Genomic DNA, 21,245 nt, shown 5'->3' on the forward strand with positions numbered 1-21,245 from the left:
TGCGGTACTCACGTTTTTGAAATTCACAGCTACTTCTTTGGTACTGTTTAATGCAAAGGGCTACTAGTTCGATAAGAGACTTCTGAGGCTGCTACAGGTTCAATTGCAGGTTATTCATATCACGCCTACAAATAACGACTAGTTTTGCAATAAACTGTTCTTATTTCCATAAATTGAGTAGGATTTATTTACCGGTTTGGTGTGTACCATGTCATATATGAGTAAAAATGTTCATCATTGCTTTTCAAAGTAAAAGTATGTGTTTGAAATTGTCTTATTTTGATTAAAAATAAAAGATAGTCTGCTTTCAAGAAGGACTATAGAAATGAGACTATTCATTTTTAAGAGCTGAATTATGAGGATGTGGACCATTTTAAGTTAAAGAATCACTCAAAACACTTAGTCAATTGTCAAAACAGTCAATTAAGTGATTAATTTTGACACCTCCACTTAAAATTAATTCAGTGTTCTGTAATTCTTTATCCTGTGTCTTAATCCTATATCCATGTATTTAGACTGAAACATCTCAGACTATACTTACAATATTAAGACACATAGTAACTGTGTAAAATTGAACAAATTCATTATGCATCTTTTTAACAATGAAGAAAATCAGGAAATGTGGTCATCAGAGGATTGGAGAAATGGGAGCTAAGACAAAGCTTTTAACATTATTGAAAAATCATGACCAAAAAGTTACATTTAATAAATATGTAATTGTTGCTCAAAAGCATGCCGATTTTCATGAAAAACTTTGGTTGTGGTCCCATCCCTGTGAATCATGGTACATTTTCCAAAATTAATGCACACTAGAGATTTTAAGGTACACTATTTAGTCATGACATGCCACATAATTAACAATATTACCTCAATCATTTATTAAAATGTATTCATTGCAGTGCGTTTTATTGATTACACAGGATGAAATAAATGTCATACTCTTCTGCTAATATGTGCTTGCATAAGAGAAAGACAGTATAGAAAGTTTCTGCTCGAGTCTAGTTTTCATCAGTCAAGTTGTTTTCAATGAACTAATGGTTGACCCCTTACCAGTGCTTCTCTGGGGGAATCCGCTGCATCATTACCAGGAGGAACAGCCTGAGAGGGTAAACAAAAAGCAGTTTTAGACTGCCATCTGCTGGTTGACACATTAAGTTGATATTAGACTAAGTCATAGTTCATGCCACTGAAACCAAGGAAACAATGTATTATTAACTGTATATCAAACATGACGGTCTCGGCACTGACTTTAGCAGTTACTTTATCCGATATTTCTATATTATTTGCAACCTAAAGTACTGAGCAATCGCATGGTTGACAAACAAAATGTCCATGATTAAAATGAAGAATGATCCAACTCAATTTTCAACCATTTTCAGCACACTTTATTGATAAATTATCATATTTAGATGAATCTTTAATCAAAACTATATTATTATTTCATCAAATTAAAAGATTTGGCTTTTATAATATCAGAAAACCTTGATTCTTAACTTGTGGACTGGGACTAAAAAGTTTATCATGGACCCTTTTTGGGTGGGTCAAAGACAGTTGGTATAAAAATTACATGTATTTGTATGCAGATTTTTTTAAGAAATAGTACAGAGGCATATTAAGTTCCCACATACAACATTATCGGGCATGCGACAGTAAATGTGTTCTAGTCACTAGTTTATTCCCGAAAAAACACATTAACACCCAGACACTAGCGAGCAGGAAATAAGGCTTTGCACGATCAGGATTTATGGGCCCGATCACCAGCAAGTTTTAAAAATAACGATAAACCATCACCAACCCGATCACAAGGTGGAGCAATGTGTCTTTTTAAAAGACTTGTCCATTTCCTGTATACTGAGTTTCTTTAAAGGTATCTTGTCAGGTCATGTATTCTAATCAGTCAGATCAATCCAACATTATAACATGACCGAAATAATGGGTGCTAACTTAGTGTACATAAATTATTGTAATGTCATTTCCGTGCCCTGCGATTGCCTGGTGACCAGCTCAGAATGTACCCCGCCTCTCCCCAAATGATAGCTGGGATTGGCTTCAGCACGTCCACGACTCTTGTGACGATAAATGGAATGGAAGATGAATGAAAAAATAAATTACTTCACGCACACTGAAACTTTAGAGCACGATTGAATAGAATGCCTGTACAACCGTGAGAGATTTATTTTGCTGGTCTATATTAAGTTTTGTTACCGGCTTGCAAGCCATATGAAATAAAAACTATGTGAACATACCTCAAGCAAGCGTTGAATTAAAGTCCTCTCCTAAGTACCAGTGACGCCAGCACTGGTTGTTCCCCATTTTGTTCATATAATAAATGCCATGCGCTCGATTGTTGTCATGGCGATGGTAAGAAGTGTATTGTATAGTTGAAAATACAAAACCCAGTGATTGTAAAACACCAGATGCTCCGGTATCGGAATACAAAATTTTATTCCAGTAGTCTGACAAAGTGCAATTATGAATGACCAAATTTGTCTCCTTTGTTTTTTAATACCTTTATTGGCTGTCAGATATTTACAGTACTAAGTCAAAATACACGTGACAGGGCTAAAAATAATCCATCTTTTGGATTAAAATATATGCACAAGATAGCGATGCAAAGTAAATGTCTGTCATTGATCGGCTCGGCAAAATATGACATGAAAGCCAAATGGCCAGATAGCGATCAGACCAATCAGATTGCTGTAAAGTCTAGCAATATGCTTTTGGTGGCATGTCAAACTCATTGGAAACAGCGTTTAAAAATGTAATCTACTGTATAGGTGCTTATGGAGGCTATTTCTAAAGTAAAAAAATTGTTACTGCTCTCATTCTATAAAACTGGGTCGCCACTTTGCAACAAAAGGAAGATGTGGGTGACAGGTAGTGTTGCCTTCTCCTCAATAAGGAAAGTAGCTACTGGCTGCACTGAGAATAGATATAAATCTAAAGTGCCAAACCAAAAAATGCAGTGGTCCACACTATCTAAAGAAATCCACATATGCACAGGGCAAAAACTGTCCTTTTCAGCAGTTCGATCAACCAGAATGGATAATCTGCATCCCCTTTATACCGGAACAGTTTTTCTATGTCACAGGAGAGTTTATTTGAGCTTCCTCTGTAAAGTTGTTTTTTTTTTAGCTTGTAAAGTGAGCCTGAATTAATCTCTAACGCCACTTTACAGTTTGTCCTCCTTCCTTTACATACCAAATAGGTTGGTGCAAAGCAGAGAGAAGGGGAAGTCAGGCCTTTCTTTATGTAGTTACAATACGCTGTAAATGGTTGCACATAGCATCTTCGCCAATAATGGAAAAAAACAGGTGTCACGGGTGAGCATTTACTTATATACTGGGCCTACAGTATATGGGGATGTCGGCGGGAGACGAAGACACATTTGCCATCTTGATCCATATGACAACAAAAATGTCAACATTATTTTACTCGGGACTCATAATAGCTTGTTGCACGTTTTACGTCAGGAAGTTAAATTACTGTACCGCCAACATTTTACTACTCCACAAAACGTACACGTGCAAATAGAAGTGGTTACTGTATCATAACTGCCCATGTTACTTGTTTTAATCAACAGCGCTCGAAAGTTATTCAAATAAACTTCCACATGGTAAGCATAATAATTGTTCACCTCGCCATCTCCACCATGTGAACATATTAACAACTCAGTCCATGACACGCACCTTTGGTGTCATAATAAATAATGTAGTAAGACTAATAATAAACAACAAAATGAGTAAACTGATGTGATTACATTTTCTAGTTCGGGCCACCATTTCGAAAGTAAAGTACCTCAGTTCAGTCAGCGAGGAAACTTTTGAACGCTTTCAACACGCGATATCGAGTATCGCTAGCTAGCTATTACGCTAACAATCCCCGTATAAAAACAGCCAGTTAGGACCAATGTAATTGACATTTAAAGAACAATGTGCACGTTACAGGACTGCATACTCGTGTATATACATTAACAGGCTAGTGACGTTATTTCATCAATGTTAACCTGTGCTGGTGGATCAGCCTGGTCCGTGGATGCCATCTTCTTGTTAGCAAGCTGCTCGATGTTCGATTGTTTCTGCCTGAGCTCAAAGTCTACTCTCGCTGATCTGAGCACAGCCAATACTAACGTTACATTTAATTGACTCTATACAATTAAATCGTTTTATTTCAAAATAAAATGTGTTTGAAAGCCAAAGTCTCAACATATCATCGTTTTGTGAAATATTGTAGTCTGGGGAAAGTGCTGTGTGGGCCATTTTGTCGTGCGTGTACTACATATCCCAGAGTTCTTATCGCCAACGCCGTTCCAGTATTCGAAACTGCCAACTATCGCTGTCTCCTGCTGTCTTATTAATCATAATAGTTGAACCTTTCTGGGCAAAATGGCGGATCGAAAGCCGTGTAAGGTGTGCAACTTTACACGCCAGAAGTCATACGGCTTGGTTGTTCCGTCGCTTGAGGAGTTGAAGGTAAAAGGTGAGACGATACATATTTGAAACACAACTTGGTTGATGCTTAGCTGGAAAAAAAATAACCCGTGTTGCCTGTGCACAAACACTAAGCTAAAATCGAATCTAAGTTTAAAAGGGCGAATAGGAATTGGGCTGTTTTCCGTATAGATTTGATTTGAACCCCAGTTAAAGCTACATAAAAGTAATTAGTTATTTATTGAAATGTTATTAAAGACTCATCTTAAACACTGCTTTTAAGCTGATCTCACATGATAAAGAGCTGGCGTATCGTCTAGCAACATTTCTAACATGCTGAAACTCGCAGGAGTGAAGTGAAAAGAGTCAAGATAACTCCTCATTCCTGAAATGATAGTCACCACCAGGCGTTGGCCCACAACTTTCGTGGCGTTCTCTACCTGTACTTTGACGGGGTGCCAGCTCAAGGTTGTGTTTTTAAAGTGCCGAGCCACATATTTGTTGCCCCCCATGTTGTCAAGGATGACACAGTTGAATGGCTTTACGCCCATGAGCGGTAACAGAAACCCCACCACCACCCATTTTTAATGTTTATTTTTCAATTAATCGTGGGCCACTCGGTGTGGGCGCAGGCCGGGTCGCCAGTTGCCCATACCTGCTCAAGACAAATAACCATTCGCATGCACACTTATGGACAATTTATTAATCACCCATCAATTTCTGTGCCACTCATACTCACTAAGATCACAGGTATGGAGCGTATCCTAGCTGATTCTAAAGTGGTCGCCTGCCAACTGTCAGGCACATAGAAACATACAACCATTCGCACTCAGAGTTACACTTAGTCAATTTAGACAAATACAGTATACTTAAACATAATAAAAGAAATATACTGCAAATGGCATTCTTGAGCTAAACTGATCATTGTTCTTGATTTCAGGAAGTGCGTTTCTTGGTCTCACCCCACATGACCCCGTCACAGTGGTCTTAGAAGACGATGGGACAATAGTTGAGGACGAGGCGTATTTTTGGTGTTTACCCTTAAACACAAAGTTCATGCTGCTGCATGACAAGGAGACATGGTCACCACTTCGCAGGGGTGAGAATATTTAACTATGCCAAATATATTTAGATTGTACGTGTTCAGTAGATGCAGACTGGTGAGAGCCTCTGCCTCATCGTTCTGAGGACCGGGGTTCAAATCCCGGCCCCCCCTGTGTGGAGTTTGCATGTTCTCCCCGTGCCTGCATGGGTTTTATCTGGGCCCTCCCATTCCCTCACACATCACAAAAACATGCATTCATTGCAGACTCTAAATTGCCCTGAGCTGTGATTGTGAGTGCAGCTATTGTTTGTTATTATGTGCCCTGCGATTGGTTGGCAACCGGTTCAGGGTGTACCCCACATCCTGCTGAAGATAGCTGGGATAGGTTCCACCATACCCATGACAGTTGTGAGGATAAGCAGCTCAGAAAAAGGATGGATGCACAGTATTTGTTTTTATAGTGCACCTCTTTATGCTTTCCATTGTAGTTGATGGCGGCACAGCATGGATGGCGAGGGATTCCATGATGCTTGAGAGCGACGTTGTGGACACAGCTTGTGTCGTCGCACCTTGGTGGGGCTTGGCCTTACAGCTGAAACAGGACCTGACAAGCGTCATTCTTATGTCTGAGGAAGACTTACAGGTGCCAGAGTTAGTCCAGCTGCCCACTGAGTACAATTTATCATCAAGGAGGAAGTAAAGTCATTTTCTGTTAGGGATCTGTAAAAGCCAATAGGCCTTCAAACACTGCCTTCATTTATTTGTCATCTAAATGACTACTTTGTCTAAAATCCGTCTCACATGTGGTTCCAGAGCTTAGTGGATGTCCCCTGCCCTGAGCTAGCTTCTGCTCTCGGCTTCCAAGAAAAGAAGACGGAGAACCTTCAAGAAACACTGCAGAGGGTTTTGGATCGGCGTGAGGAGGAGAGGCAATCGAAAGAGTTGCTCCAGCTCTTCCTCAAAGCAGTAGAGAAAGAAGACGTACAGTCACACCAGGAGACCAGGCGACCTAGCGAGGGAGGTATGTTGAAAATAGCTAATTTTTAATATGTATCAATTAAATCACACAACTGGGCAGCACAATGGGGTAGTGCTAAACACACCTACCTCATTGTCTCATTCGAATCTTGGCTGAGGCCTACTTGCCTGGAGTTTGCATGCTCTCGCCATACCTGCATGGATTTTCCACAGGTACTCCAGATTTCTCCCACATTAAAAAAAAAAAAAAAGCATGTTTGGTTAATTGAGGACTCTTTTCTAGTTGCTTGTCTAGTTTAAGAATAGAATAAAATTTGAGTGTGGATGGTTGGTTTGGCCTTGCCTGTGTGGAGCTTACATGTTCTTCCTGTGACTGCGTAGGTTTTTCTCCAGGTACTCCAGTTTCTTCCCACATTCCAAAAAATGTGCAAGACTGTAAATTGCCCAAAGGTGTGAATGTGACTACGAATGGTTGTTTCTCTATGTCTGCCCTACAATTGCCTGGCTACCAATCCAGGGTGTACCTCGCCTCTCACTCTAAGTCAGCTGGGATGGACACCAGTACCCTCACAACCCTTCTGAGGAGAAGTGGTATGAAAAATGGTTGGATGGAAGGATGATTATTAATATTAAATAATAAGCCTCAAAGTTGCTCTGGAATATTTGTCACGCCTTTATCCACTAGATGGAGATATTGTCACAGCTGCATAGTTTGATCCCCTGAAGCCCCTTTATTTGCCAAGTATGTTTAAAAAAAAAAAAAGAAAAGGAAATTTTCTGTGGTAGTTGGAGCTGCTCGTGTGTAATCGGCTGCTATTTGTACAAAAATTACTTTTGACACTACGGAGTCACTTAGCCTCGAGCAGTTTAATGACAAGGGGGAAGAAGCTTTGGAATGTCAGCTGGTTTTAGTTTGCATTGTTCTATCGTGTCTACCTCAGGAAAGGAGTTGGATGTGGTGGTGACCAGGATGTGGAGGGTCTAAAAAGATTTTGTAAATGATTGTCTTTGTTCCGGGATCATGCAAGGCCTCAATGGTTCACTAAGGAACCTCAGAGCAACTATTTCTTCTCTTAATGTAGCAATGAATATAGGTTTGGATGCACCTGATGGAATGGAGGTGGATCAAGCATCTGGATTCATTTCCAGGACTTTGATGGTCCTGAAAGGTAAAACAAGCCCAGAGACCAGACTCTCCACTGAAGATCTGCAGGTAACTCGCACTACTTTGAATTTTCTTGAGCAAATGCAAGCAATGTGTATTTACACAGCACAACAATGAAGAGTTTTATAACTCAGCAGCTCATTATTCTTTCTTCATATTGTGACACAAGGCACTCATTGATTACAGTATACAATACAGTAATTAAAGGGATTAATTCTGTCTATGGAATGACTGCCACATTTCAGGTAAGTAACTTAATTCATTTCATTTCCAGTCTAAAATCTCCATGATTGTTAACATATGAATACAATATAGTAGAAGAGAAACTATTACTTACTGCTCTAATAAATTGTTAACAAAGTTGATATTTGGAGCATTTGCGACTTTAGAACAATTTGAATCAGCTCTTTCTGTCACGAGGGTGTGATTGTATAGGACACTGAGTTGTGTACAAAATGTCATTTAATAATACCAATTAATTGTAAAATTCACTTACAGTGAATGTTGAGGTTGAACACACCCTTGTATTATAATTTAATAGAAATAATCCTCTTTAGAATAATTTTTTCCCCTTTCTGTGTTTTACATGCAAGTCTAAATAAGTTAATACAGTTCATATTAAGATGTTAAAAACAACACTCGAGCCTTGGCACCCATTGTTGACTGTGGTTCTTCACAGTAATGACACTTTTCACTTGTCAAAGAATGGTCCTACATGACTTTACGAGATCCGAGGTATAGTAGCTGGTCAAGTATGGTTCCAAACAGAAAAGTAATGATGTATTTTGGGTAGCGTAAACCACATCTAGTCGGTCTTTGGGTGAGCAAGTACATAATTTTCATGTCCTTAACAAGTTTGCACAAGTTTAGCATTCAGAATTTTTTTTTTTTTGTTAGCGTCTTTCACACCGAATCATTTTATGACCCTTCAGACTGCAATAAATGAGTTAGTAGAGTCTTGTGGATTGAAAAGTGGGGCTAAGTACAGCTGGGGAAAACCAATATGGTCCATCCAGTGTTTCCTAAAATGCAAAACGAGCACAGAATACATACTGTTGGATTCAGTGTAATGCGCTTTTGTAAAATATGCTCAAATACCGACACCGTTCAGAACGGCAGTCAGAACTCTTGACTTTTTTTTTCTACAAAATGTTCACCAAATTATGGATTGTACAACTTCAGGAGCACCCAACTTGAGAGGTTGCTTAGTGTTGTTTTGTTGATGCCTTTTGAAAAATATGAGGCTCTTTCTCTCAGATGGTGGTGGCCAAAGGGGTCGAAGCTATGCAGCAGGTCCTACACTGGGACCAAGTCAAGACATCGGCGCTGCTTCAAGACTGCGAGTCCGAGCTAAAGCAACGTCTTCACCAGATTCAGGCTGCTCAGTCTATGAAGGGCAACACGCCGCTGTGTGACAACAGCCAGCCATCTAATGAAAAGAACAGCGAGGAGAACTAAGGAACACGCCGACTCAAAGGGGGAATTAGTCTGTTACCATATCTGAGCACAGACTCATAAGCGACTACACTGACCGCTTCAGGGCCACCAAAATGATTTTTTTTACTGGGTTACAGATACTATTCCTTACTGCAGGAGCTCATGTAAATGTAAACAATGTTGATGTTTGTAGCATTTGGCACAACTTTCAAACCACTTTAAAAGCTTTTGTCTCGAGCTGAAGTGGAGGGCTTTGCACAAATCGTGTCTTTATCAAACAACTGACAATATTTCTTATTTGGATGATAGCAGGCTACATTACGTGCATCTGTGTGAAATCCAATGTGTAACAGTTGTTGTCTGCTGACTTGTGAGAGAGTATATTTTTCTTCACCGTTGATCCACTTTATTACCTAGGTACAGTTGACTTGTCCTTACAAATGTGAAGAAATCCAGCTCGGAGCCCCAGAATCAGATGTTTCAGTTCTGTTTTTCTTGATCAAGACCAGTCATTGTTAAATACTGAGAGTATTTTCATGGAATATTATGATAACTCACTGTTTTCCCATTCATCCCTATAGAGTGCCATTACAGTCAGCCTTTCTTTTTCTATATTCACTAGAGTCACAAGTGAGCTGCAGCCTATTCGAGCTGACTTTAGGCAAGAGGTGGTGTACACCTTGAACAGGTGACCAAACAGTAACTGGACACATAAACCATTTACATGCCCATTTTTCCACAGACAATTTAGTTTCTTCAATTTTTTTATTGTGTCTTCAGTTTACCTATAGTATAATGGGAATTTTTGGATTGTGGGTGAAAGATGGGGTGCCACGGAAGCACTGTGAGAATATGTAAATGCCATACAGAAGCGCCTGAGGAGCCAAGATTCAAACTCAGAACTTTGACTTTAAGACAGACGTGTAACACTGTACTGGGTGATTCCGATCCACTTCAGTGTACAAATTTGTGGTTTTGTAGTAATCAGAGCTTGGGCAGGTGTGATCGCTTCTGTGTTCCTGTTTTTATTTCCAAGTAATGACGTTTTCTTGTCACTCATATTTTACATGGGTTTCTGTGCTCTCTGTGAGCAACAGTATTTCTAAAATATATAGTATGTAAATATTGATTATATACAGTAGGGTTCAAAATAATAGCAGTCCAATGTGACTAACATGATTAAGTCACGTTTTCTGTTTGCTACACGTCAAGTTACCAATAGGTACAGTAGATTCTCAGAAACCAACAAGACTCAGCATTCATGATACAGTATGCGTACTGTTAAGACTCTGCAAGTGGGCAATTTGTTGAAAGGGGTGTGGTGGGAAAAAAAATACCAGTCTGGCATTCAATAAGTGAGGTAATCAGTTTTGTGAAAAATAGGTGGCCCCTATTTAAGGATGAAGCCAGCACCTGTTGAACATGCATTTCTCCTTGAAAGTCTGAGTAAATGGGTCGGTCAACACACTGTTCAGAAGAACAGCGCACTTTGATTAAACGTTTGACTGGAGATGGCAAACCTGATAAAGAGGCGCAAAACATCATAGGTTGTTTAGATAAAATGCTCTCTATTGCCTTAAAAGGGAGAGCAAAACCAGAGACGCATGGCTCAAAATGGATGGCAGAATGGCAAATCCTTAGCCAATGATCAGATCCAGGATGATCAAAGACAATGTGGAGTTACCTGTAAGTACTGTGACAGTGAGGAGACGTCGGTGTGAAGCTAATCTAATTACAACAATCCCCTGCCAAGTCTCTTGGTTAAAAAGAAGGCATGTGCAGAAGAGGCTAAGATGTGCCAAAGAACACATAAACTGTCCTAAAGAGAAATGGAACATTTTTTAGACTGAGAGTAAAATTGTTCTTTTTTGGTTCCATGAGCCACAGACAATTTGTGAGACGACCTGCAAACGCTGAATTCAAGCATGTGAAGCATGGTGGTGGCAAGCACCATGGTATGGGCAACTTCCTCCTACTGTTGTGTTGGGCCTATTTATTGCATACCAGGGATCATGGATCGGTTTGCATATGTCAAAATACGTTCTTGTTGGTTTTCTGACAATCTACTACACCTACTGGTAACTTGTTTGATGTGTAGCAATAAAAAAATATGTACTGAAAACTTGGATTAATATGGTTCGTTACCATGGACTGCTATTATTTTGAACACAACTGTATTTGTATAAAGCTTGACCTTGCTGGAGATAGTGTTATAGTTGAGTGCACTGACTAATTTATCATTTTCTTAATAAAGAGTTGGACAAGATAAGATGTTAATTTCTTATGTCCAAGCTTCATTGCACACAGCCAGCCAACAATCGGGAGTAGCAAAGATGCCACTTCATCTTTGAGTTACTGTATGTCAAGTCAGTGTGAGGCCATATAGCATTATTAAACTTTGGCCATGGTTTGATAGACACATGACGCAGGTCCATGTGAGTTATGTAAGACATGATCATCTCTCCAGTGAACACACATGACAGTGCATTTGATGTTTCACAATAGTGGGCTGTAAGCGCGCAGAGAGGTCATTACGAGCTTGTTAAAAGTACTTAAATATGTGTGACGTATACAGCATGCTCCGTTAGACCTAAAGCCAGGACACCCACATATTTTTACTTATAATTGTTATCTTTGGACTGAGATATTCTTTTTGGTAAAGTGCAATATTGATTGTATGCCTTTTTAGAAATGCAGACGAGTGCAATGGTAAGTTTTGAACTTTAGTGTTACAATGAATGCAATGGCATTTTTATGAATTTAAGATAAAGACATTGCTAAAATCATGACGTCTGTAGCCGGAGGATTCGTGGCACTGCGTTGTTTTATGAAGTAGCTGTGGAGCAAAAGCAAATGGCAGCCCTGTCACCGGTAAGTCAAATAAAACCCACAAATGATTAGTGTGCATAAGTGGGGATGGATTCATGCCGTGACAGGCGGTGTGTTTAGGGCCCGGGTCCCGTTCTTTGACCTAATCCACCTTTTAATTATAATAATGTGACAAAGCTCAAATCACAAAGTCACACTTTCTCAAGGCGAGACTGTCATTGCACCTCACTTAAAGGCAATGAATGAAATAAGCCGCTTTGATTGGTGGCGACGAAAGTTGGCCGTGTTTACGCCCACCGGGGAAGACAGCCCCCTTACTTGAATACGCCACCTTGTTCCACATTGAAGCTAATATGAAGTGAATTCATACATTTTGTGCTTAACTGGCCAGCATCATAAAAAAGTGTCCAGGAAATGTTGAAAGTCATTGAGTCTCAACCTGTGGTTTGGGATCAGGAACTGTGTCGTGAAGACATTATAAGTGCATTATGGAAAGGTAGTAAAAAGATTACAAGGGGTTCTTAGATTATAACATGCAACGTGTCAAGGTTATGAAAGGTGCACAAAGAACTATTTTGTGCAGTCATGTGAGAATATGTGGTTGTGCGTCACGAGGTGGCATGCTTAGTTAATGCTGTAATTTTTCATTGGATTACTTTAAATTTATGGCCAAAACGTATTTTGACTTTACTGGTGATTAGTGATACACCAGGTACAAATTTGTGTTCATGTCACTCCTGATGGAGCTGAGAGTGAAATACTGTATTTAATGTGCAAGCAAGGTCAGACTTGTCTTTTCTTTGGACGATAACAGGCATGCACCGGGAATATTATTACTTGGGGTGTAACATATTCATATCCAGTGTGGAGTATTTTGATATCTTTGGTCTTGCAGTTGCCGCACATGATCACCCTTGGCAGTCTCAGCCGTTAAGTGACATTGGCTCTTAAGAGAAGGTTGGGGGAGTGCTGGAGTCCACATCAGCTATCTTCGGGCAGGAGGTCATCCACCCTAAATTGGTTGCCTGCCAATCGCAGGGCACAAATAAACAACCATTCACACTCACTTTCACATCTATGGGCGTTTTAGGGTCTTCAATTTACCTACAATGCAGGTTGGATGTGGGAAGAAACTGGAGCACTCAGAGAACATGCAAACTCCACACAGGTGGGGCCGTGATTTGAACCCCAGTCCACAAAACTGTGAGCCAACAGGAGTATAACTATTCTCAAAATGAGTCTTAGTCCCCACCACTACAATGTCTTGTATTTTTTCAAATTCATCCCACAGGCCGGTTTCGACCCAGAGGCCATATGTTTGACTCCTCCGATGTATATGGTAAAACCAACACTCAAACAAACAGTACTGTCTCGGCCAGTAAGGACATGAAACTGATCAAGACCTTTAGAGGAACCCTGTCTGTAATGGTTCAATAACTTTGTGCATGTGATGCAGACAATAAGCAAGTCGGCAGCATGCCGCTGCTAGAATCTACTTAATGGGCGTCATGGTGGGCGTAATTCCTGTGGAATTAGATCCGGCTGGGCTGCTGTGGGAGAACCCAATTGTGCTGGGATTTGATTTTTCGATCATGTACTGTAGTTTAAGGGCAAACTGCAGGTTTGTAGTGTGAGCAATCATGGCTTGAGGACTTTCACATTACTGATTGAAACTAACATTTGTGAACAAATGACAAGCACTGCAAAAAAGCTAATATACAGTAACCGTCCACATACTCACTCCGTCCTCCTTCTTGTCAAGCATTACAAACACATGGACTAAATCCTAAAACACGATTGTAGTTATAGTCGTAGAAACCCACCTATGTAAGGAGTAACAAAGTTAAACATGTATTGACAGAACCAATACGTACTTCAAGTCATTCACATTGCAACTGGCAAGAATCACAAAATCTTTTAAAACAAAATTATTTGCAGCAGTATAACAGTCACTGTGCTGATTTTTCATCATGTCGGCCTAATTTTACATTATTCACGGAAAAAGCCATGAAAAGAAATGACTAAATCAATACGAGGGCACTTATATGACACCTTTGTACTCTCATTTGTACTTCTCTGCCACACTTGTTGGGGGAGATGGATGAAAGCCTGGTGTGCAAGTGCAAAAGTGCCAAATTAGAAGCAATTTCATGACAGTGGAGCACCCTATAATAACTGTTTTGACAGAGATGTAGAGCTGGAATTAGGTATGAATAAACTGGATAGTGTATGAAGGTTAAAGGAGTAGGTTTCATAGATTCTTGGCTGCAAAACAGCTTTTTTTTCTTTTTTTTTTACAGGATTGATTGTCGGGGCGTTAAATGCATATTTGTCCTTAGCTATAACAAAACAATATATATTGAGATCATTCACTTTGAGGAATGACTACATTATATCAAAAGGTCTGTCCAATCCCAGAACATCTTGAAACAAATTCTCTTTTTAAATATGGTCTCAAATTGGTAAAGAATAATTTAATTCTCTTCATTTCCCAAAACATAAGGAAAAAAACAAAAATGAAAAGAAACAGCTATTATTGCGAGCTCTATTACTTTTATTCTAGTCAGGCGAGGCAGACTTCATACTTGTGTACTTGATCTTCCATCCTTTGTTTTTCCCAGTCGTGTCTGACCTGAATGCAACATGCACTTGATGACTTTCGGTTTGGATACTGGCTGGTGGTGTCGATCCGCACAATGGTCCGTACTCTCGTCCGGGTGTGGAAATCTTCAAAATAACAAGCAGTCAAGGTGATTTATGAAGCACACAACTAATGTTAAATATGCAGGAAACCGCATGGCCCAACAGTTTATCACCTTAAAGACAGCGACAGCGACAGCCTGCCTATGCACGCATGAGGAGGAATACATTGTTGACACGCTGCTTTCAAGTCATATGACTAACCTTTAACATGTCGTACGGACAGGGGACGTCTGGGTGTCCCTCTATGTCAAAAGGCTCCACAAAGTCAAGGATTATTTTGTAACCCTCTGGAAGACGGATGGTGTGGTTGCAGTGACTCATGGGTGGATACGGGCTCGGGTAACCAGGACTTGCGAGATGGCCTGACATGTTAGTCAACACCTGGCTGATGCACAGCACTGTTGAGATACACCAATTGCAGTATTTTGTGCCATCTTTCATGATCAAAAAGAGCAGGAGGGGCTTTCCCCAGGAGATGGCATAATATTTCCATTCATTCATTTTGTATTAAACATGACAGTAATTATGTTTCATCCATCCATTCATCCATCCATCCAATTTCTAAGCCGCTCATCCTCACAAGGGTCGCGGGAAGTGCTGGAGCCTATCCCAGGTGTCAACGGGCAGGAGGCGGGGTACACCCTGAACTGGTTGCCAGCCAATCACAGGGCACATGGAGACAAACAACAGTCGCAATCACAATCACACCTAAGGGGCAATTTAGAGTGTCCAATTTATTTTGCATGTTTTTGGGATGTGGGCGGAAACCGGAGTGCCCGGAGAAAACCCACGCAGGCACCGAAGAGAACATGCAAACTCCACACAGGTGGAGCCGGGATTGAACCTGGGACCTCAGAACTGTGAGGCGAACGCTCTGCTCTCATGCCACCGTGCCGCCCCAGAATAAACATATTACAATAAAACAAACTGAAAAATAGAAAATAGTCTATAATAGTAAATTACCTCACACAACCAGTCCCACCAAACTACATCCACACACCTCTCATCGATCCCACCTCGGTTACCAAATAATTTCTCAAAGGAAAAATTCATTGGTAGACTTATTTTGATTTATAGTATCCATAAACCAAAATAAGATTCCAATGGCATGAGACCCTTAAAGAGGGTCTTTGTTTTTAGTATCTGAACCTCTACTTCAATAAGTACAGAATGTGAGTAATTTTGCTACCTAAGAGAATCACGCAAATCATTATAGTGGCAGTGTAAGAAGCGACACACAATCTCAATTGAAACAAATGCTACCATAATTGGGAAATTTGATCGTGATGAAAAGATGGCAAACACGGCACAATATAAATCAATCTCGCCCCACAAAACAGTTGTTCCAGATGGCAGTTTTGTCAGGTGTGCGACATAAAGATAAATTGTCCGTGTTCAAAAACGGCAGCCGGCAATAGTCAGCACCCTCCCCCACATTGGTACAACATTAGTTGGTCGCCAATTGGTATGTTTATTCATTTTAGAAAATATGTCAATTTACACTATGTGCCAGTTATATACACATGGCGTATACATACTGCATACATACAGTACAGTGTATGTTCATTCAAATGAGGATCACGGGTGTGATGGGGCCTATCCTGCTTGAATGTAATTTTTATTGGTATGCATGTGACTAAGAAAAAGTAGACCTACTGTAGTTTTCTTCATATTCAATTGCGCCTATCCAGTTCAGGGTTATGGGGAGATGAAGCCTATCCCAGGTGACTTTGGGCGAATGACAGACTACACCCTGGACTGGTCGCCAGTCATTTTCAGCTTCACAAGGCTCATTCACACCATCACTGAGTGAGAAATAAGCCCATGCTGCCTGCATCGAGGCAGACAAATTTACCACTATATTATCAATATTTTATTGATATGTAGCCAACCAACTGGTACAAAAATAAAACAGAACTCTGTTCCAAACTTGAATTCAGAAATATCTCAGTCCCAAGAACCATGAGGTTTGGTTTCTTTGAAAAAGTAATACAGTATTTAATACAGTACACATTTCAAACGGTCACATGGTGAGTGACTGGTTAGCACATCTGCCTAAAGTTCTACAGACCTTCTACTCAACGAATGTAATTTTCGATAAATACCCACCAGAAGACAAAGAAACCACAGTGGCAGCTGAAAGAGTCACTGCGACAGTAAAACTGTTTTGCACAAAAGACACAGCCAAACAGGACAAAAAATTCTGAGGACCTGGGTTCAAATCTGGCTTCCCGTGTGGAGTTTTGTTCTCCCCGTGCCTGTGTGGGTTTTCTCCGGGTACTCTGTTTCACCTCCCACATCCCAAAAACATGCAGAGTAGGTTGATAGAAGACAAGAAATTGCCCATAGGTGTGAATGTGATTACAAAAGTTTGCATTAGTGACACAGCAAGTGTGTAGCTGTTGTCCCAGACAATACAAATGAGTGTTGCAAAGAAGTTGTAATTGAAATAATTAGTAAAATCTGTGGGCAGATAATCTTTTTTTTTTTTTGCCTACTCATTGTCTGATTTATTTTGCCTCCCTTCCACATCCTCCAGCAAAGAATGATAAGTCATGGTACGTCAATTCGGTAATTGTGATGTATTACCTCACGTTAGCCCACTCTTTATGTGTTGCACAGAGGTATCAATTTTTAATACTAATTTGAAGTCACTCCTCCCTGGAGAATCAACAGTAATTAGCCTTGTCTTTTAGTAGTTGGCAGAGATCAACTGCTTTGTGCAATTTGACTGTGAAATCTCTCAGCATGTGCCAGCTGGAATGTAATCCACAATTCTACACCTCGGAAATGGAATAGACTGTGTGGTTACTTCATAACTAAATTGGGGGGGTGTTTTTGGGAGGAGTGGGGAGAAAAACGGGCTAGCGGTCAGTTGCAGGGCTGTAAGCACATAGCTTATACTCATTCACATTCACACCATTACTGAATGGGAACTGAAGGCATGCTGCTGCCATGATGGGGAGAATGAACTCCAACAAGCCTATCCATCATCGGTGACTGTTGTAATTTAATTTCATTATTTCACAATAATTAATCACAGCAAGCAATTTTTTTTATTGGCCTATGTCAACATATGTCCTCTACTGAGCTTGTATTCAATCAGACAATTTTTTTACTCACCTGTACAAGATCTTCTGTTGTGGTGGAGGAGGTATCCTGGTCTGCATGTGCAGTAATACCCGCCAATGTAATTGTGGCAAAAATGGTCGCACGCTCTCTCATCATGCACACTGGACCGACATTCGTTGATGTCTGTTCAATCAGAGGATAAACAGTATGCTGCGTGACTGTGGTGGTCTAGATGGCTTGGAAAAGACGTGGTTGTGTTAATTGGAGGTTGAGGGTCAAAGCTGCAGCAAGGGCCCAGGTTGTAGAGTGGCATTTGTTGTGACGTCCAATTAAAATGGGAATTTAAATTGGACAAAGTATTCATAAAACTGCACAACTTAGTTCTATAACAAGATGGGTCATATAAGTCATTTACACTGTGAGACTGAAGTAATGAGCACAGGTGTTCTTTGCAACAACCTCATTGGGAGAAACTATTCATCTCTGTTAATGAATTAATTAAGACAGATGCCAACAACATAGTGAATTTAAAATAACCTCCAAAAAAGAACCATCAACCAGGGGTTTGGACTCGACTCACAGACTCGGATCATGAAATTGATGACTTAAGACTCCACTTGATAACGTTAAATACTTGCAGCTCGACTTGGAACAGCAAAAACCCGTGACTTCATTTGGACTTGAACCCATTGATTTGAAAAGACTTGCTAAACTGACCAAAGCACTAAGAAATTAACACTTTGTAGCTCTCTATTTCCGTAGCTTTATGTGCAACTTACTATTTAACGACAAGGAATTATTGTATGTGATAACATAACACTGAAGGTTTTAATAATTATTATTCAGTGTCCTTCATCACGATCACTAATGTGTCATTAGAGCTTATTACTTTTCAAAAGCTGACACCATGTTGGATACGCTCTCCTAAAGAAATTGACCAAGAGGTCATTCTTTCACACACTACATAAACTAATGAAAAAAACAATAAAAACATTTTTAAAAAGGAAACATAAATCAACAATAAATGTGATATCTAAATAAAGTATAAATTCCAACAACCACTGGTTTAGTTAGTGTAACATCTATCCATCCATCCATTTTCCAGCTGTTTGTCCTCACAAGGGTCGCGGGAGCCAGTCATCTATTTAACAAGAAAATACATTTTTCTTCTTAGTTTCTTTTTTTTCTACCTTCTTACAAAATATTTGTACATGGTTGCCCCTAGTGTTTTGATCAATATACTACAGTTGGATAAAATTGTACCATCATGAGATTTTTTTCAAATGAATGCCTTGTGTTTTTGATACAAGAAATGCCTAGTTTAAACAGAAATCTATTTCTATATAGAGATATCTATAAATATGTACAAAGATATCATGAAATTCACTTTGTATGGGGTTTAAAATCTAGTATATATTTACTTTTAACAGGTATATTTAAATGTTAGATTTAGGTATATATTTAGGTTTTACAATTACCATTCAAATATAAATGTTTTTAACATTTGTAAATGCACAGTAAAGTGACGAAAAAAATTCGCACCACTTTTTAAAACAAAGATTTAAGGTAAAATTGAACAGATGTTGCTATTATTGCAGGGGGTGACATTTTCTAAAGTGCATCCCATATGACTGGACAAATGACCTTTCCGCTCTTCTGTTAGCGTTGTCTATTGATAGAGATCAGATGAAACTCAAAATAATGTAGTAGAACAGTGATTAGCTCTGGTGACAGTGCTTGCTGCTTTTGCAATAAGGTTTTGGCCTAATGTGATTTGGTGATGAGGACAGTCTTCTTAATGAAGGATTTTTAGTGTGTCGGGACACATTATGTCTGGATTGCAGCCAGGTGGTAAAAAAAATTACAGGAGGTCGTCGGTTTACAGCAGTACCGACCTAGGTTTTGAGGTTACGAACAAGATGCAATAAATGAGTTTGTGCAGTGACATAGGACTTGTGGTCACACGACACATAAAGCTCTGCTCAATTATGCTTGTGTTTACTATTTTTCATTACATTTTCTAATGGACTACAAGTGTTTTTCAGAGAAACATTTACTGTTATTATAATTTCACTGTGTTTAGTGAATAGAACTGAGCATTCCGACTTACGTACAAATCTGGGTTACATAGCCATCATACCAGTCGAACTCTGTGTTCTCCGAATTCAGCATTGGTCTCAGTCACTCTGCATCATTTACATATTCTTGATTACTATTACCACACTACTTTACGGTTTCTATTGCTTCATGACCTTCGAAATCATTTACACATTTGTCGTTGTGTCAGCATTGGCACACTGCTGTATACATTGGTGACACCGATTTTGATTCTGAAACTAAGGACCCCCTGTGGTACATTTACATTTGTCGTATGTCAGAGTTCCTTTAACAGTATTTGTAAAATAGTATTTTGACATTACTTGGGGTAATGGTACATGTATTTATATTGTGTACACCTACTGTATGTATCACACTAAGTTCCTACATAAACATAGGGTAAAAGTGATCAGTGCCTGTATAGAAAAAGTAAAGTTGAAAAAAATACCTGTATTTTGTGCTGTTTGGATATATAATTTGACTCTATTCATTTTTGTACGTACAGTAATTGAAGACAGACAGATTTAGGCAAATGTGTGCCTTTCAGAAAAGAAAGTGTCACTATTGTATTGTGCATCACCTTCTGAGGTGTAAAATGCTTGGAAGCCGGTGAATCGCTCCTCATTAGAGTAGTCGCTCCTAAAGACCACTGACATGTGGTTGCCGGCTGACAGGATGACGGTGTTCCTTGGGGTGCTTTCGTCATTCTTCTCTTCTTCTCCACAAAACCGCACGGTATCATTCCCCTCTGCCAAAACCTGTTTAGACAGGGTCAAGGCACTTTTGACACACAGAATCAAATTGAGTGAGAAGGCTGTACCTGAATGTAGTCGTATTCACACAGGTTTGAGGGTTCGATGCTGAAGTGGGTGAAGTAGAGTTTGACCCTGTGGCCCGTCGGCACGGTGATGTTCCACACCATGCGCGTGTTATCGGGGTATGGCTGGGGGAAGTTGGGGGTGGTAAAGTTGCCGTACAAGCCTGTCATTTCCACACTCAGCGACACATGGAAGAGGGAGAACAGGACGAATACGGAGCCACCACTATCACAATTATGTGTGAGTGAAGCAGTTTCATTGAATATTTCTTAAAATCCGATACTCACCTGGTCATGTTGCTTTCAGTCCTCAGATATGTTCGCTCTCTCGCACTTTCACTCTCGATGTGTCCCCCTAAGCTCAGTGCTCTCTGGGTAACTGAACCTGTGTGTGCTTCCCAGCTGACAGTTAGGTAAACAAAGTCCGACAGGCACATGACCAGCGTCATCATCACCCACCTCCTCTGGCCACAGATGTCAGAGGAGCTAGACATCAATACCATGTTGAAACCTCTTATCTTGCTGCTTCATCCCAGCTTTCCAAGTTAAAAGGAGGATTGATGTCTCATTACCGACCTTATACAACATATTAAGGATGGAATGGGTCACAAAATCCACAGTTCAGTTCGTGTCTCGCTGTTGTTGTGATGGTTTTTGGTCTGCCTCTGTATA

At 39.9% G+C, this 21,245-nt stretch overlaps 3 protein-coding genes across 3 annotated transcripts in view; 1 reads left to right on the forward strand and 2 right to left on the reverse strand.

Annotated features, from left to right (window-relative positions):
* pex14 (peroxisomal biogenesis factor 14) overlaps positions 1–4,174 on the reverse strand; it is a 69,421-nt gene extending 65,247 nt beyond the window's left edge. Inside the window, exons 1-2 of the mRNA XM_061834175.1 lie at positions 4,007–4,174; positions 1,051–1,098 (exon numbers count right to left, since the gene is read on the reverse strand). Coding sequence (XP_061690159.1) covers positions 1,051–1,098; positions 4,007–4,042 — 84 coding nt within the window. The 5' untranslated portion in view covers positions 4,043–4,174. The remainder of the gene's footprint in view (positions 1–1,050; positions 1,099–4,006) is intronic.
* An 82-nt stretch (positions 4,175–4,256) lies between these two features.
* dffa (DNA fragmentation factor, alpha polypeptide) lies at positions 4,257–11,356 on the forward strand. The gene is made up of 6 exons (XM_061834188.1): positions 4,257–4,479; positions 5,371–5,529; positions 5,964–6,118; positions 6,289–6,496; positions 7,536–7,666; positions 8,876–11,356. The coding sequence occupies exons 1-6, from the start codon at positions 4,386–4,388 to the stop codon at positions 9,074–9,076; spliced, it is 948 nt and encodes a 315-aa protein (XP_061690172.1). The 5' UTR covers positions 4,257–4,385; the 3' UTR covers positions 9,077–11,356.
* A 3,087-nt stretch (positions 11,357–14,443) lies between these two features.
* On the reverse strand, positions 14,444–20,846 carry masp2 (MBL associated serine protease 2). The gene is made up of 5 exons (XM_061809289.1): positions 20,577–20,846; positions 20,337–20,514; positions 17,711–17,842; positions 14,789–14,985; positions 14,444–14,611 (listed from the first exon to the last, which is right to left on the reverse strand). Exons 1-5 carry the CDS (start codon positions 20,742–20,744, stop codon positions 14,444–14,446), a joined length of 843 nt encoding a protein of 280 aa, XP_061665273.1. The 5' UTR covers positions 20,745–20,846.
* Positions 20,847–21,245: the final 399 nt, after the last annotated feature.

This window comes from Syngnathoides biaculeatus, chromosome 2 (genome assembly GCF_019802595.1).
Source record: "Syngnathoides biaculeatus isolate LvHL_M chromosome 2, ASM1980259v1, whole genome shotgun sequence".
In the NCBI taxonomy this organism is placed as follows: Eukaryota; Metazoa; Chordata; class Actinopteri; order Syngnathiformes; family Syngnathidae; genus Syngnathoides; species Syngnathoides biaculeatus.